The 17,698-nt window shown below is 36.7% G+C and overlaps 2 protein-coding genes across 2 annotated transcripts in view; one reads left to right on the top strand and one right to left on the bottom strand.

The window, feature by feature from the left end:
- Positions 1-17,698, bottom strand: part of si:ch211-132b12.6 — a 206,727-nt gene that overhangs the window by 96,570 nt on the left and 92,459 nt on the right. The window lies entirely within an intron of this gene.
- Positions 1,122-17,698, top strand: part of akt2 (AKT serine/threonine kinase 2) — a 43,141-nt gene continuing 26,564 nt past the window's right edge. The window contains 3 exon segments of the mRNA NM_198146.2: positions 1,122-1,447; positions 16,614-16,769; positions 16,920-17,048. Coding sequence (NP_937789.1) covers positions 16,724-16,769; positions 16,920-17,048 — 175 coding nt within the window. The 5' untranslated portion in view covers positions 1,122-1,447; positions 16,614-16,723.

The following is a 17,698-nucleotide window of genomic DNA, read 5'->3' as shown; positions in this document are numbered from 1 at the left end:
CAGTTCATTCCGCTGTGGCGACCCCATAATAAAGGGACTAAGCTGAAAAGAAAATGAATGAATGAGCTGTCACTAGTGTGGTACCTTTCCAAAAGATACACATTTGTACTTAAATGGTCCATATTGATACCTCAAAGGTATATATTTGTACCTAAGAATTTTATAAGGTACACCTTTGTACTTTTTAGGCACTGATATGTATGTATCCCTGGGGTATTAATATGGACCATTGAGGAATAAATGTGTAGCTTTTAAAAAGGCACCACCCCAGTGACAGCTCTCATAACTTTTGTATGAGACTGCACTTTATGGATTGTCTGATTGCCAATTGTCCACATAACGAGTGTAATTAAAACATTAGTTATTGTATTTTCATAATTACTGTTGTATTTCATAAACGTATACAGATTTCATTGATTCTTTAGCTTCACAACATAAAAGCAAAACCTAAAAGGTCATTAAACTTGTTTTGAGATTCATTAAAAAACAAAACACCTCTCAAATTACAAAGTACCTAACAAAAGTACCTCTCAGATTATCTAAATGAGTTTGCTTTGGGTTTACTTCACCTGACTAATATTCATAGTTTAATTTATAATCAGTAAAAGATTTATTTGTAAATAAAAGTAAGTAGCCTACATATGTCTGGGTATAAGTTAACGAGCATATTTATAGATTTGATCAAAGGTAGTTCCATGTTACTGAATTATTACCATATTGACATTTATAGCACATATACCATATAGTGTTTTGTTCGTATGACTGCGTATGACCACACACGAATTTAACAATGAAATATTAACACTGCAGATGAACTGTCACATATAACCGGCAGGGGGCGCTTACAGTGTAAGTGTAAATCAGATGTAAATGCAAATATATGTGTTATAAAAATTAAAAACTGCAGCGAATGAAACACTCCTGGCATTAATGAATTCCTATTAAATAAACGCTTCACTATAATGAACGTACTTACAGGCAGAAACAGAAAAGCGGCCTATTCAAATTTCGGACGTTGCCACTGACGTCGCGCCGAGCGTGCGCTGAGGTCATTTCCTGTTTGTGCTCCCGTTGAGTCGCTAGACGGAGGCCTATCCGCGACACCAGCACTACCGTAACATCGCTCACAGACCTACAGGACGGCCACGGCGACCTCTCAAAAAGCCCTAAACTCTTCAAAAAAGCGCCCTGGGATGACTTTGTGCGACGGGGCTCGAGTTTTGGGTCACTGAGGGGCGGTTTGTGAGGAGAATCGTGCGGCTGGGTGTTGTTATTTTTGGGGCAGCTGAGTGGTCATTGGCAGAGCTCAATACACAACAGCTCGCGAGAGGAATAAAAACACACTTCAAGCCTCTAAACACCCTCGTTTCGCTCCATTTACATGGACTTTTGATGATTTCTTTTATGTTTTAGTTGATCAGCACAACGCAGGAGAATAAAAGTGGAGGTAAGAGACCCAAAAACGTGCATCGATGATTGATGGCTAGCGTGATGCTTAGCCTAGCCTCAGCCTCTATATTTAAATTGCACTTAAATGTGATGTGTTGTTTCCCTTTGAAGTACATTAGCAGACGATTCTCGTTATGAATATGAGTTTATTATGTTTGCCGAGCAGATATGCACCAGATCTCCCGTCATAACACACGGTGTCCTAGCGTAGCCCTTTAGAAAACGCTTTAATAAATAAAACATGCCTATGAGTTCATTTTAAAGCGTTTAGCTCCTATGTTTACCTCTCCCGCGGGTTTATTCCCTTCTTGTTCATCTATTGAAAGTGCATCATCATGTCTTGAAGACCTCAGTCTATTAAGTTAAAAAAAGATCGGCTGAATTAGTGAAAATGAGAGTGTTTTATCGATCAGGCCCTTTACACGCTGTACAGATGCATGATGGATGTGGATCTATAGGACGAACTCACTGTACATCCCATATGATCGATCACACTGATGCCACTTGAGCTTTTTGTATTAATAGAACCTTCAATCTGCTCCACGTGGAGTTCAAGACAATAAACCTCAGATTCAGACCTTGGTCACATGAAATTGTGCATCTGTCAGCTTTGTATACGAGTGTAAATGAGGCCTGAAGGTTATTGGGGTTGAGAGGGGTCAGCTTTGGGACTGCTCCTCTCGGCGCTGAAAGAAAGTAATCATTAGTTTGTTAAAATGGTTCTTGTTTGTCTTTCTCTTGTGGACTTCAAAGTGCGTGTGTGTGTGTGTGCGCGCGCGCGCGCGCGCGTGTGAGTGTTGTTGAAAAAGAGGAAGAGGCAGACCACTGACCAGCACACTCTAGATGCACGTATATGTCTGCGTTGGAGACGGTCAGTGTGTTTATAATGCCAGTGCGTGTGTTAAGCGGTTGTGTAATGTACTAGCAGGGGCGTCACAAGGTGGGGATTTTATTTTGCAGGGATAATCCGGTGTTGTGCCCATGGTGATAGGACAGCATGCCAGATCTGTGCCAGAGGCTCTGCTATGCCAGGAAACTCCTCTGGCACAGACTGATCTTACTCTCACAACAATAAAAAACAGTGCTATAGAACAGCTATTTTTTTCCACACGGTTTACTAAAGCAAGAACCACTGATATTAAGGCACTAATAAGTAGGGCTGGGTGATATTGCAAAAAAATAAATAACAATATCATGTTTCATAGAATTTGATATTGCTAATAATTTAATATTTTAACAATACCTTTAGGATTTTTTTATTTAGCCACTTTATTTTAATTCACTGGGGCAAATAGTTTTAACAGTCAAAAACAAAAATATTTAAACAAAATATTGAATCTTTTTCTTAATAAAGTAAAGAAGTGTTAAAGAGACTATTAAACATGATAAATAAAATGTTACAAAGTGTGTGCAACTGTAAAGCATAAATACTGAACAGTCAAGGCAAACTTTAAGGTGTGAATAATAACTTTACGGTAGACCTCAAAATCTGTCAACAACACTAATAATAATAATCAACTTTGAGCTTTCAAGTAAAGGAACTAACCATCATTATTCAAACACATACTGCAACATTACAAATTGTGAAGTTGAATGACTATATTACCTCTATGCTAAAATCTTTCAGATGGGGTGCTAGTGGCCGGATGCACAAGAAAAGAAACCAAAAAGCCATTTTGGCGACATCCTTACATCCTTTTTTAAATTCCAGTCTCCTCACTGCTGCTAGTCACCGCACTCATTTTATTGGTGTGCTGTGTTTGTCTGAGGTGATTAGTCTGCCGTTATTACTGAAATGTGTATATTCTGCACAAAGCGTGAAGCAGACTGGTTAGTTCTATTTACAATCACGTTGCCTTTGCGGCATTCTGAAAAGTTGAGGTGTTTTCAACTAGGTGAGACTGGAAAATGCACAATGGTTCATGTGCGTGCCGCTTGCACAACATGTGCGCATTATGCAAGTCGTGTGCCTCGATTGGAAATGACAAACTGACACCTTGAAGGCTGTTTTATACTTTTGCGTCAAGTTCACGCGTATGATATGGTGCAGTCTACGTGTGGACGCAGAGCCCTCCCTGTGGGGGTCGGCGATGCTGCCGCGCACCTCTTAAAAAATAGAACTACTCGTCGCAATGACATGTAGCGCAAGCTCTGTGATTAGTCGGCTAGGTGAGGGTGAAGGTCAAAGGTCGCGCGATTGAGCAAATGTTTTCAAGTGCAAAGTCCTGTGAAGGAGCTCTGGATGGAGACCTTATGATTAAAGTAGTTGCATGTCTGACGATTCCAGTCTTAAAATGAGGGAGCGTTCAGAAAAAAACAAAACACCAGCGAAGAAAAAACAGTGAAGACAACACCTACTGGCAGCTACCGTTTCTGAAGTGTTACTGCAAACAACACGCACAGCACTTATAAGTATAAATGCACGGCAATGTGCATTTTATGTGCCGTGGGTCACGCTGACCGGTTGACGCAGAAGTATAAACCAGGCTTAAAGCTTATTGGCATTGCTGTCAAGGTGCACGATCACCAGCCACATTTTAAATAAACTATAGCGCTTCATACCGAAACTACATGCCAATTTTTTTTTTATCAATATTAACATTGGTGTTCGGTCAATAAATATCAAAACCGATTTTGTCGCCCAGCCCTACTAATAATTAGAACCACTAATTTTATGTAGTCGTTGTCATAGTGTAGCTGTATTATTATTATTATTATACTAGTACTGAATAATAACAACATGTACTTATTGCATAGTTAGGTTTATGGAGAAGATCCTGTAACGGACACACAAGACTCACACTTGAACATTTACTTATAGGAGAAGAAACCCCAAAATGTCAATATTGCAACAGAAAGCAGAAAGCAAACGGTTAAACATATTTTTGTGGAATGCCCTATTTTTAATGTTATCAAACAACAATTTTTATCTGGAGAGACTTTAAATGAAATATTTTTATATGTGAATCCTTCTAAAATTGTTTAATTTTTATCAAAAGTAAACCTTAAACTGTTTTAGATGTTTATGTTATTATCATTAATATTATTTATGGATTTTTACAGGGCTCGAAATTGCTACCATTTTGGTCGCATATGCGCCCGAAATTTTATCTATGGGACCTTAAAATATATTTGGGAGCATTTCTGCGAGTGCTTAAAGTTGTTGTGTGCGACCAGTTTTTACTGCAAAATGTTATCCACATGCGCGGATTCGGCAGACATTCATGCAGAATGCATCTCTAAGCTCTTTGTCTGCACCTGGAATGCGAAACGCAGCGCTCAAAATGGTTTAAAACAGTTGTCATGTCAACTTGCTGCAGTAAACAAAGGCAAGTCCGTAATGCTTGCCCCGCCTTCGCGCTCTTCTTATTGGCCCACCACTGCTCTAGCACCGAACGCGAATGATTGGTTAATATCAGCTGTCAATCACTCAGCGCCTTCTGACTTTGGATGACAGAAAGAGCTACTACCGCGAAAAATTGTAAAGCGCTGAAGATGAGAATGAAGATAACAAACAGATTTTGTTTTAGAAACCATCTAGTTACAAATAATGACATCTTACTAGTGATCAAGTGCTGAATGTTAATCCACCATCTACACTTTTCCAAGAGTAGAAGACTTCCATTGGCTTTAAGTCCGCTATGAAAAAAGTCTGTGGGATGGAGTTTTCAGGTAACTGTTTGCCACATCTAGCACAAGAGCTTCTGTTTAATCCGTCATATAATCGCCAGATGCTGTCCGCCATGCAAGGGATAGCTATATGTCAAATTGAACACCACGTACACCATCGCAAACGGGCTTGCACTGAGTAAACTAATATCACTACTCATAAAAAAAAAAACGGTATTGCTGTTAACATGTATGCATATAATAAGGTACAATATGTGTCAAAAGCATGAGTGCAATATCAGACAGCACTTGTGAGAACAGTACACAGGGCTCGAAATTGCGACCATTTTGGTCGCATATGCGCCCGAAATTTTATCTATGCGACCTTGAAATATATTTGGGAGCATTTCTGCGAGTGTTTAAAATTGTAGTGTGCGACCACTTTTTACTGCAAAATGTTCAGCACATGCGCGGATTCGGGAGACATTCACGCAGAATGCATCTCTAAGCTTTTTGTCTGCACTTGAAACGCGAAACACAGCGCTAGGAAATGGTTTAAAACAGTTGTCATGTCAACTTGCTGCAGTAAACAAATCCAAGTCCGTAATGCTTGCCCCGCCTTTGCGCTCTTCTTATTGGCCCACCACTGCTCTAGCACTGAACGCGAATGATTGGTTAATATCAGCTGTCAATCACTCAGTGCCTTCTGGCTTCGGATGACAGAGAGCTACTACCGCGAAAAATTGTAAAGCGCTGAAGATGAGAATGAAGATAACATAACACTTGACAGATGTTGTTTTAGAAACCATGGCATCTACAGTTGCAAATAATGACACATCTTACTAGTTATACCGTTACCACGTTAATTCAAGCAGTGCGTGCAGGGCCGGTGAGTGCTCCGTGTAAGCTTTGGTCACTCAGTTATGTTATAAAAATCTATTATCTTGTGATAACGGGATTTTGTTGAGACATATTTTCCTCACGCTTGCATATAACGTTATATATGATTTTTTTTGCTTGTTAGTTTGATTAGTGTTAATTTCAAATACAATCAATATGTTTGTATAAAACTTGTAGTAACGGTGCTCATAATTGGTGGGTGCGACTAAATTTTGGCTGATGCGCCTAAATTTTTTAAGTTAGGAGCATCGGTGCTACCAAGCAAAAAGGTTAATTTCGAGCCCTGGTACAGTTATATCGTTAACAGATTCATTCAAGCAGTGTGTGCAGGGCCGGTGAGCGGTCCGTGCTTTGGTCTCTCAGTTCTGTTATAAAAATGTATTTTCTTGTGATAACAGGATTTCGTTGAGACATATTTTTCTCACGCTTGCAATATATGTATTATTATTTTTTGCTTGTTAGTTTGGTTAGTGTTGGTTTCAAATACAATAAATATGTTTGTATAAAACTTCTAGTAACGGTGCTCATAATTGGTGGGTGCGACTAAATTTTGGCTGATGCGCCTACATTTTTTAAAGATAGGAGCACTGGTGCTACCAAGCAAAAATGTTAATTTCGAGCCCTGTTTTATCTTGTATATTTATTGCTGTTTTAATTGTTAGAATATTTTTATAATAAAAAACAGTGTTGTTTATAAAATGTGGTAAACTTGATGATGTTGATATGGCAATAATCTCTAATCTCTCAGTTAGGTTTATGGTTAGTTGCAAACAATCAGATATAATTAGTTGTTTTTGTTTTATTAGTAACTATGGAACATTTACAAAAAATCCAAGTGTTTTCTAAACCTTCAAGAACATTTTACACTTTTAATTTACAAGAGGCATTGCTTTTCTCTCAGGGTCATGGAGCTGGAAACAGGATTAGCTCCACTTTTGTAAAGTTTACTTTTTACAGTAGTGAAGGATATTGATTTTACATGGCTGATTTTGAGTGCCTTTTTTTTTTACATACAAATATTATGAAAACAATTCACATTGAAAAGTCATTCAAAATTAGAGGTAACCACTGTAATCATAATTTGGTGCTAAATACATTAGCTTGGAGGGGATGCGAATTAAATAGGACTGTAAAATTCTGAAATAGAAAGTAAAAGCTTAATTATGGGAAAAACATACCTGTACACCTGTGAACAAAAAATGCAAATTCACTCTGGTGACAGCAGTATTAGTGATGTTTTCTTTGCTTAGTATTGTAAACAAAGGAGCTACGCTGGTATTTATTATGCCTAATAAGGAGAGGAAAATGCCTTCTAAACTTTTCTGAAGTGGGTTCCCCTTACAGATACTTACAGTCATCTGATCAGTCTGTCATTGGTGTCAATTTGTACTTCAGTTTTTTTTTAAATAATCAAATAAACCACACATATGATACACATATGATTTACATATCATACACCACGCCAATCAACAGATACACAAGTTTATTGAATAAAGACCATACATAGTACAATAAAGGGATAGTTTTATGGTGTTTGTTTCCCACTATGGAAGTCATATGTTTTCCAGAATATCTTCATTAGCGTTAAAACAGAATAAAAAAAACTCTTGAAGGTTTGGAATAAGTGAAGGTAGTGTACATATTCAAATTTTTTAATGAACTATCCCTTTATGTGTTAGAGGTGGGGGAAATGTTGATTCAGCATAGTATCGTGATCTACGATATACGCTATATGAATACGCAGACACTCATCTTAATATATAGGCAAAATTTTACAGAGCTTTGACAAAAACTCTTTTGTGAAATCGATTCTGTGTGGATTCCGAGATTTTCAAAATGGATTGCCATTCTCTCTTGAATCAATTCTGAGCTTAGATTTTAACCGCAGTTGACTTTGTATGCTTTACTAGTAAGGGTGTCACAAATTGAACGAAATTTATGCTCAATTTCGATTATCGATTTAAAAAATAGAATCGTCGATGCTGCCACGCCCCCATGTCACGTCAGCTTGGCTTGCCAAGCGGGAAAAAAACATGCTTGTTGAAGTGCTTGTTAAACTGCAGACGCAGGAGACCCGTCGACAGAGCTTAAACCCTCTCCTCTTTCAATGAAGTCGCCGGTGTGGAAGTATTTTGGATTTCCAGTGAGTTATGTTGACAACGTTCGTGTTGTCGACAAAAAAAAAACACAGTTTACAAGCTCTGCTATGTACGTATTAGGGTTTTGCCGATAGACGATGGGCGCACCGCGATCTTCCGCCCCGCACCCGTTGCAAATCCACTCGCGAAAAGTACACACTCAGGCCCTGTTTACACTAATAGGTCTTTGTTTTTAAATGGCATTTTAGAACGACGACGATCCACATCCACACTGGCGTGTAGCATTTCTGATCAGCCCTCCTTCCTCACTACCGCTGAAAATGCACATCACGTGACCACACACACTCATTCACACACAGACACACACACACACACACAGACTCACACACAGTCATGTGCTCGAGACAGCGGGTCAGTAGACTGCTTCAATCTTTCACTCACTTGTACTTAGTCATTTTAGCGCACACCTCAGATACTGTTGGCTGGTTCCTGTTGGTTGTGCGTCTTTTTTTACAGACGCCATTATAACGACACAGATCACTGCCTATTCACGAGTCCGCAGAAAAAGTGATTGACAGGTGGTAATTATGTGTGTAACTTGCCTTTATTCATTCACTGTATGATTTGTTTATGGGTAAAACAAAGACCATGCAGGTCAGGCAGTTTAAATGGTAGGCTACAAATAACTAATTCGTTATTAATTAATTTATTATTCATAATCGAAAATCGAATCGAACCGTGACTTTAGAATCGAACATGTAATCGAATCGAGGATTTGGAGGATCGTGACACCCTTATTTTACAAGTACTCTGCTTGAAACCAATTCTGCACAAACATTACTTTATTCTAAAGTATTAGTTAATCGTTGTTTCCTCTACTTTTAGTTCTCCATTGTGGGGCACCACATCTCAATTTGTCCCGCCATGGCTACATTGCAGCATCTCATTCAAAACATTCATTTTTTTTTTTTTAAGTAGCGGGTTATAATCCCAACAAAATGTTTTAAAAGGTAAGTGAATTATAACAGTGCAAACCTTTCTGCAACTGTAGTAGTGCTGTGCTTTTTCCTTAACCCTTTAAGGTTACATGCTGACTGACTGACTGACTGGTGCATGAGGCCAGCAAAGACTATGTAGCTTTCAGTTAAGATGAACACTGTTTCCATGATTATGCTTTATAGATCAAGGTTTATGGGCTATATTTTGACGGTCCATGCGCAAAGCGCAGGGCGCTAACACTTTCAGGGCATGTCAGAATGCATTTTCGCTAATTTAAGGACGGGAAAAACAGCTTTGCGCCGTGGCGCATGGTCTAAAAGGGTTGAGTTTATTTTCTTAATGAGTTATAGGTGTGTTTTGAGAATAAACCAATCAGAGTCTGATCTCCCATTCCCTTTAAGAGCCTTGCGTCGCGCCATAGCGCATTTGCTATTTACATGACGTAAAGTAAGTGTAAGTGGAAAAACTGAGCATTTCCCAAGCAAACAGTTAACAGTTTTTTTTAACAGAAAACTGTTAAACAGAGCATCTACCGGGAATGAGAGAGAAATGTTCTACTTTCACTTTCGCTCTCGTGGACAGGGAAACCTTTACGCAGACTTCAATTAGCCTATAAATAATTAATTTAGTTTGTTAAGTGCAAAGATTTGTTTCAAAACTATTTCTAAATTCAGTTCTAATATCCAGCAATGGAATAAATGAACAACAATAACGAAGTGTGTTCAAAAAACTGAGTTATATCAAAATACACATGCTGTGCCCCATATGGTCTAAAACCGGCATGTGGGCAAATCAAAGTTGTTTTTAATAAAACAAATATAAATATGGATATAATGAATAATACTGCTAATAATAATAACATTATACAAAAGCAAATTGTTATGAATAAACTGTAAAAGCCTCCCGAGATGAAGAAGGCATAAAAGCAGTGGTTTTTCATATTTATATAGGCTAGAAAATAATATGTTTTGTAATATTTTAATCCTTTATATTTATATCCTATGTATATTCTTATTATATCCTATATATATCCTTAATATTTATTTTTTTCATATGTAAAGATATTTGCGTATTGCTCTACATCTTGTGTGTAGGCTATTAAGCAGTGTGTAAGCGAGGCGCAACTCTGCGCTGGAGTTTAGACAGGGTTTGTTTTGGTCTGTTGAAAAATCTATTATAGTTTCTTAAAATAACAACCTCAGAACGCCTTCCTTTTTAGACTAGAACGCCTATGGGCGCACATGAGCGCAAATGCATTTGCTATTTAAACAGCGTAGCGCAACGCCTCAAAACGACTCTTGCGCCAAGCTGAAAATAGCAAAAGACTATTGCGCCGAGCCTTGCGCCACATTGCGCCGGGTGTATGATAGGGCCCTTAGGCTCTGCATACAATGACTTTATCTTGCTGGAGTTTAGAGCCGTTTCACTTTACTTCACGACGTCTTAATACCACTCTGTAGGTCTATTGGAGACATTCATAAATATTTCTAGCCAATCTAAATAATGTTGGAGACATACTCATTACAAAACTGCACTCAATCGCACTTCAGCACAGGGTTTTTCACACAAGAAAATACACTTGAGTAGTTTTGTGCACGAACAGAGAAAATGGGCGCGCAAGCAAAGAGATTTGCATGCTCGTGTTACATGAATGCGATCTCGACATGGAATACTTCGCTCACATTTGTCATTGAAATAACGCCATAGGTAGTTGGTAGATCTTTGTTAAACAAAGTCCTGCCACCACAGCTGTAAAAAATCCTAGAGGAAACACTCAATTAGTGAATTGCAAGTGTTCTTAGTAGTGTTGTCAAAAGTATAGAGTTTGGCACCAATTAACAAATATCTTGCAAACATTTGAGCACTGTTGAGCATGTTCTTAAACACCGATGACTGGCTACTGTGTTCACGTTCAACAGAAATGACTGGGATTGTCTTTGAAGGTCATCAGTTTATCTTTCTTATCTTTCAGTTTATCTATCTTAAGAGTTAAACACTCTTTATCGCTGTTCACCAATTGAAAACGTGTATAGATGGACACTGTAGCACTTCAATGTCGAGTTGATCAGCGGGTTTCTCTGAGCTAACATACTAGCAATCCGCTGATGCATTGACTGATCTACGTGGCTCTGAAGTTCTTCACATTCTTGTTTCTGTATTTGCTCTCAGTGAACAGCAGTGAAGAGTTTTTGGACCGATGATCTTTAAAGCCAATCACAGTCATTGCTGTTAAGTACGTGAGCATAATGGCCAATCAGTGGTGTTTAAGAACATGCTCAAACATCAGTGAGAAATGGACGTTTTTAAAATTTCAGTACTGAGTGGTACCGAATTCGATACTTTTGGCAATACTAGTTCATAGTGAGCGGTGTTCGCAAAAAATTCCTGACATAAGCTAACTTACATGAAATGACCTGAACACACAAGCAATCTTTCTTGTGAGCAGTTGAGTGTATGTTTAAAAACTAGCCTATAGTGCTTTTTTGTTTAAATCTAAGCTTAGAATCCATTCAAGAGAAAATAGTGATGTATTTGGATATCTCAAATCAAATTCTGTGATTAATATAGAACCACACCTCTACTATTTTATTATACTGTTCAGTTGATTATTAAAATCAAGTTATTTACAGCCCACTAGATGGTTGTTGTGTTTGATTTTTTTTTTTTTTTCTGGTGAGCTTGGTCGCAATCATTATGCAGGGAGTTAGTAAAATAAAGATGGCAGCATTGTGGAAGACTCATACATCATTTATTTCTTTTCCAATAATAAAAATCTTTTCTTTATTAGATGTGTTTTTCAGCACTAATTCTGTTTTACTCAAACTATAAAAACAACAAAACAAGTGGTGTTAAATCTGTTCTAGAGTTTTATCATACCCTGATTTATTGCTGTTGATGTGTTTTTTTTTACTGTTATAAAGAATTTTATCTTAAAGTGATATTTCTTTAAAAAAAAAATTGTATCTGTTTTTGTCATGACATAGCCAGAGAATCTGATATGGCATTAAACACAAAACTCTCAGCATCATCATCTTCCTGGATTAAAAGCTTTTGCTAAACGCACAAAAGCAAACCGTCCCTAACCCAGGGTTAAAAAAAAATTAGAGTGACAAAGTCTGGTCCTATATTGCTTCTTAAGTAGATTTTTCTACTTGTGAAAAAAAAGAAGCCATCAGTAGTTTTTATCATTGCAGATCAATGTTGTCAATTCCTAGCAAGGCTTTTGGCTACAACCCACAACACTCTTGCAACTTGCGCACACTCACTAACGTTGTCTTCAGAAGCGGGTGATTATCACTGAAAATGCAGCAAAAAGCTTGAGCTTTCGAACGTTGCTTCTGAAAACAGCAGGTGTCTTGTCTTGCTCGCCCAGCAGAGTAGTGTGTTCACCTGCGAATTAGATGGGCTTCACTGCAGTCTAATTGGCATCTCCATGGTGACAGAACAGCACTTTCACATTTCCCCTCACAAATGCTTTGAAAACACTTTGCAGGAAATGAGGTTCATCCTTGTTCCATGTTCATTAAATCTGTGTGTTTTTGTTCACACATGCATTGTGAATTTTGTGAACCACAGCATATGCGTTCGTTATATTAAAGGTCTTGTACGTACGGTTTTGACTCTTCTAAAGCATAAAATACCAAATATTTGCAGATATTTAAGAAACATGCCAAGTAAACGTTTATGTTTATCTGAAAGAAGTTAGATATTCTACTTTGAAAATGCGCATTACATGCCAGAACGTCTTTTTTTTTTTTTTTTTTTTCGGTCACTTTAACTCCCCCAATGCCAATTTAGCCAGTTGTATTTTGGCACCCCTGATTGCTTTTGTGGAAAATGGTGTATTTCATTCATTAAGTCAGGAAGGCTCTTAAAGTGTGTTCGCAACCGAAATGCGACCTCCGGTGGACAGAGTCTGGAATTAGACGCAGATTTAGAGTTCCACATGAAGTGGTTATTAATTTGCAAATAACATAAATATTATGAGTATTAGGTGAGCAGGTTACATTGTAACTCAGTGTCCTAACAACACACTACGTGAGGAGATAAGCAGGGAAAAGCAATTTGGCTGTTTGCACCAGACGAAACACGACAGAAATTGCCATTTAGAAGCACAGAATAGTGCACTTACTGCACTCCTATGAAATGGTATTATTTTTAATCTAATTAATGCATATTAACCCTCTTTAACATCATTAAATGTACATGGTGAATTAACGATATGTGTTGCTTATACTGAGTCACAGTTCTATCTCAAAGTTCCATTTCAAACTGTTTATTTTATTTTCAAGATCTGAGGTGAACTATCTGCTGCTGCTTTCAGTAGTATGGTAATAAATGTCATGTAAAATGGCATTCAACCTCGCATTATAAGCATTTAACACTGAATGAAGCACATGAGGTGTACCTGAGGTGATCGGTTTATCCTGTTGTTCAGCTGCAAGAAATAGAAGTCATTTCTAAAATATAAATTTCAGGTGTTGGTTATAACAAAAACTCTTTTTAATATGGAAAATATTCTTTCTATCGCGTGCCCTTGCTTTTTTAAAATGCAACTTAAATTAGCTTTCAAGCTCGATAGTCAGGCTTGGTGTTGTCAATCTGGCAACCTGCACTTGCGAGCATTTTAAACCAGGCTTGCAATACCTAGTTCAACCACTGCATGTCAAACTTACATGCTGCACTTTTAACATTCAGATAAGGACGGGGAAATGCAGGATTCATGATTATTTTGCACTCTTTGTTTAAATTAACCACCAAATTCATTTTTAAACACTCTACTTATTCAGCTTAAAAAAAAAAAAAGAGTACAGCCTCCATTTAACACGTTTGAAAATTCAAATAAAGTTCTGCGGAAGCTTTAAATGAAGGAAATTTGTATTCTTCCCTATTAGTGTATTCTGTTACTGATGTCAGTCTAAACATTTAAGCTTTATTGAACAATTACATTACACATAATCACCATTATCATAATATATTTAAGTATATTGTAATTTCATTGTGGTTAAATAATAATAAATTATTAAATTAGTCAACTGAATAATTGGATGTCTAAAAACATACCTTTAAAGTATCTAGTCTTTAACTCATATTTTTTTACTGAGTTGCACACTATAAATTAAACATGATTAATGGCCAACTCAAAGCTCATTTTGAGTAGTTTTTGTAAAGACAAGAAAAATGATTATCCATCATCCACCATGATCAAGACCCTGATCCTCAATCAGCAAATTTATCCCACATATGAAGATACTTGTAAGTAAATAATGACTCGGCACTTTAGATTTCTTGCTGCAGCATATAACTCCACCAGCATTTCCATAGTAAATCTTGAATTCACATTTTTGGTAAGAATTGGTCATTTATAATTTCTTCCTGCCTCCAGTTTAATGTTAGAGTTGTATGGGACGCTTGTTTTATTGTAATCATTGAGACGATGATGGCGATAGATAAATAAAATGCGGCTCTTCCTCTTTTGTTACATGTGAAATCATTAGACTTGGAGGCTTATCAGTCTGAGAGTGCTGAATGCTGCGTTTTAGTTAAGTTTACATTACAAACATTTCTAAACAGGTGGCATTCTTGTTGCTTTAGTCAGGTGACCAATTTGTGGAACATCTTTTCAGTTGTGCATGAAAGTAAGCTGGACATGACAAAACAAATAGAGTGCTTTTATTCAGAGTGTCTTAAATTTTAAAAACTCAATTTTAGGCCTTCTCAAATTCACTGAAATATTGTGTTGTAAGTCTTAAATCATTTTAAACTGGTCTTAACTTAACTTAACACCAACAATTCATCTCTGTAAAACATTTATCAGGTTTTATTTATAAATCTATTTTCCAATATGATTTATTTTTGTTCTTTACATTAACATTTGTTTACATTGAACAGTATTTATAGCAACCTGGTGAGGACACTGACCTAGATAAGTACATTTAGTTTATAGTTTTTAAAGCTCGTCAATAATAATAAAAAAACATAACTAAAAAGTAAATAACAAAACAGATTCCTTGTTTTGGCACATTAATTCAACTAAAGCTGCATCTCAAATGGCACACTATGGACTCATGCACTATATACTTAAACACTTACACACTCAACAGCTTAGTATACTGTATGTATGTAGTGTCGTTCCAAAAAAACACAATTTTTATTTTTTTTTACAAAGCGGAAATTCAAACTGTTTCTGCAATGACGTTTGACGGTTGCCAAATTAATGAAATAAATGAAGAAACTACCTAATAATACCTTGCTTGAGTATAATCACATTCACCTTCAGGAGGCAGTATAATCACTCTCGATGGAGAATTTTGCTTTTACACCCTAAAATAAATAAAGTAGCTCAACAGCACCCGATAGCTCCGCAGAAGTTGTGATAGGGTATTTGGCATGTGGTGGGTCTTTTAGGTTATTAAAGGTGTTTTCTGTTACTGCGTGTTTAGCCTGCATTAATGCATTCAGTGTATGCTGCTCGATTAATCATTAAAATATCAGGATCTCAACACCCACACAACATAAATGATGGTGATTTGCATATATTTATTAATCTTTCGAATCGCTGCATTCATATCTGTGTTTGAAAAATGCAAAATCAAGAAAGAGATTCAGTTTTGTATTATTTTGAGTTAGTTATAAAGTTACAAACGGTCAAATAACACAGAAGTACTGGGTTAACAGTTTATAGTTTAGATTTAACCACTGATGTTTATGGTAAAATGTAAATTACAGTCATATGCATTTAACGAAGCTCTAATATGAAAGTTGTAGGCAGCAATTACATTATTTAACCAAACAACAGCCATCAAAAATATGCGACTGAATAATTCTTTAAAATAATGACACATCTAGCAATGAAACAGGAAGTTTTATGAGTGAATAACTAAATCATTTATTGAAAATGAGACTAAAAATAAATATGGGTTGTATGAAGTATAATGTTAGATTTCTACATTTACCGTTATCAGCAACAGTAGTAATAACAGTGAATTTTTCACAATAATAGATATTTCACAATTTAGTTTTATTCAGCTGATTATTTCTTTTAATTTTTATGTCAGATTACAGGTTCTAAAATCTGTTTGTTAAACCCAAAAGTGTCTTACAGTGCTGTTTTTGTAATAAATGGAAAGCAAGTTACATTTGTCTCCTCCCCTGTTTGTTTAATCCAAAAAATTGATCCGTGAAATCAAAAGATCAAAAATTGATCTGATCTGTGACAAACCAAACCATGAGATTTGTGATCCATTACACCACTAGAACCCTTGTATTACAGTTTATTATTTTCTTTTAACAAAAAATGAAGATTCTTCCATCATTTACTCAACTTCGATATATTTTTTTTATTCTGTGGAAGACAAAATATAATTTATAAACCGTTTCTAGATTTATTTATTTAGATTTTTTTATTTGATTGACCTATACAAATGGCCTTATCAATATTCCAGTCTTGCTTATGAATAATATTTTCAATATATGACTAATAGACATGTCTTAGTTTGTGGTGTTTTCTGTTATACTTTATTGTGATTGACTTTGGATTATTTTGTATCATCACAGGTGAGTCTGGCTCTGTGGTACTGTACTTTAACCTGACCCGAGACTCGACACCCCCCCTTCCCCAACCTCCCTACCACCCTGCCCTGCGCCCCACACACCTCTAGCCCAGCATGAACGAGATCAGCGTCGTCAGAGAGGGCTGGCTCCACAAAAGAGGTGCGGTCCGCTCACTCATTCACTGGAACTGTCTGTTTCCTATTTTCTGCATTGCAAACACGGAATTGTTGTCTTCCGTGTCTCTGTTTGTTTTGCGCTTAATATTCTTCACGTCTACTTCCTTATTTCTCTTCCTCCTCCTGTGTACAGGTGAATACATTAAGACTTGGAGGCCTCGATATTTCATCCTAAAGAGTGATGGCTCTTTTATCGGCTACAAGGAGAAGCCGGAGACGTCAGACGCCAATCAGCCACCTCTCAATAACTTCTCTGTCGCAGGTCTGCCACGTTCTGCTGTGTTTCTCCACACACTCAAACCTGATTGTGTTTCATATAAGGTTTCCTGGTGGGTGGGAATTTCCACGTTGGATGTGATCCTGGATTCACATCTTTCTTGATTCACGTTATTCATAGGGTTTGTGCATTGAATGTGGATTACTTTGATTATTGACGATTTGATACAATCCAGGATAGTTTTGTTCTTCAAATCATATCCAGGATTTGTTGTCAAAGTGACAGGTCTGGTAGCTCAAGTTCAGGGTCATTTCATGGAAACAGGATTAGATTGTGTCATTTCAAGTGAAGATGATATTGAAAGTATGTATCAACTGCTATTTTCTTTAAAGATTACAGTTTTAAATTTGAAAAAATAACAATACTTAAAATTAAAAATCTAATAATCAAAGTATTTATACAATTATCTGAGTAAATGGAACTGTTATGTAATCTACACTTCGAAGTACAAGTCATGGGTTAATACCTTTTAAATGGTTCAAACAGAGAGCTTTGTACTTTTTAGTGGATAATATGTAGCTACACTTTAGGTACTAATACTTTTAAGATGCTAAAATGGAAATTTTAAATGCAAATGCATTCTTTGAAAAGGTACTGCCTCAGTTTAGTACAATTGAGAGATTTCTCTTTTTTTT

Source organism: Danio rerio, chromosome 18, assembly GCF_052040795.2.
Source record: "Danio rerio strain M-AB ecotype USA chromosome 18, GRCz13ab, whole genome shotgun sequence".
NCBI classification, from domain to species: Eukaryota; Metazoa; Chordata; class Actinopteri; order Cypriniformes; family Danionidae; genus Danio; species Danio rerio.
This window is presented reverse-complemented; position numbering and strand designations above follow the sequence as displayed.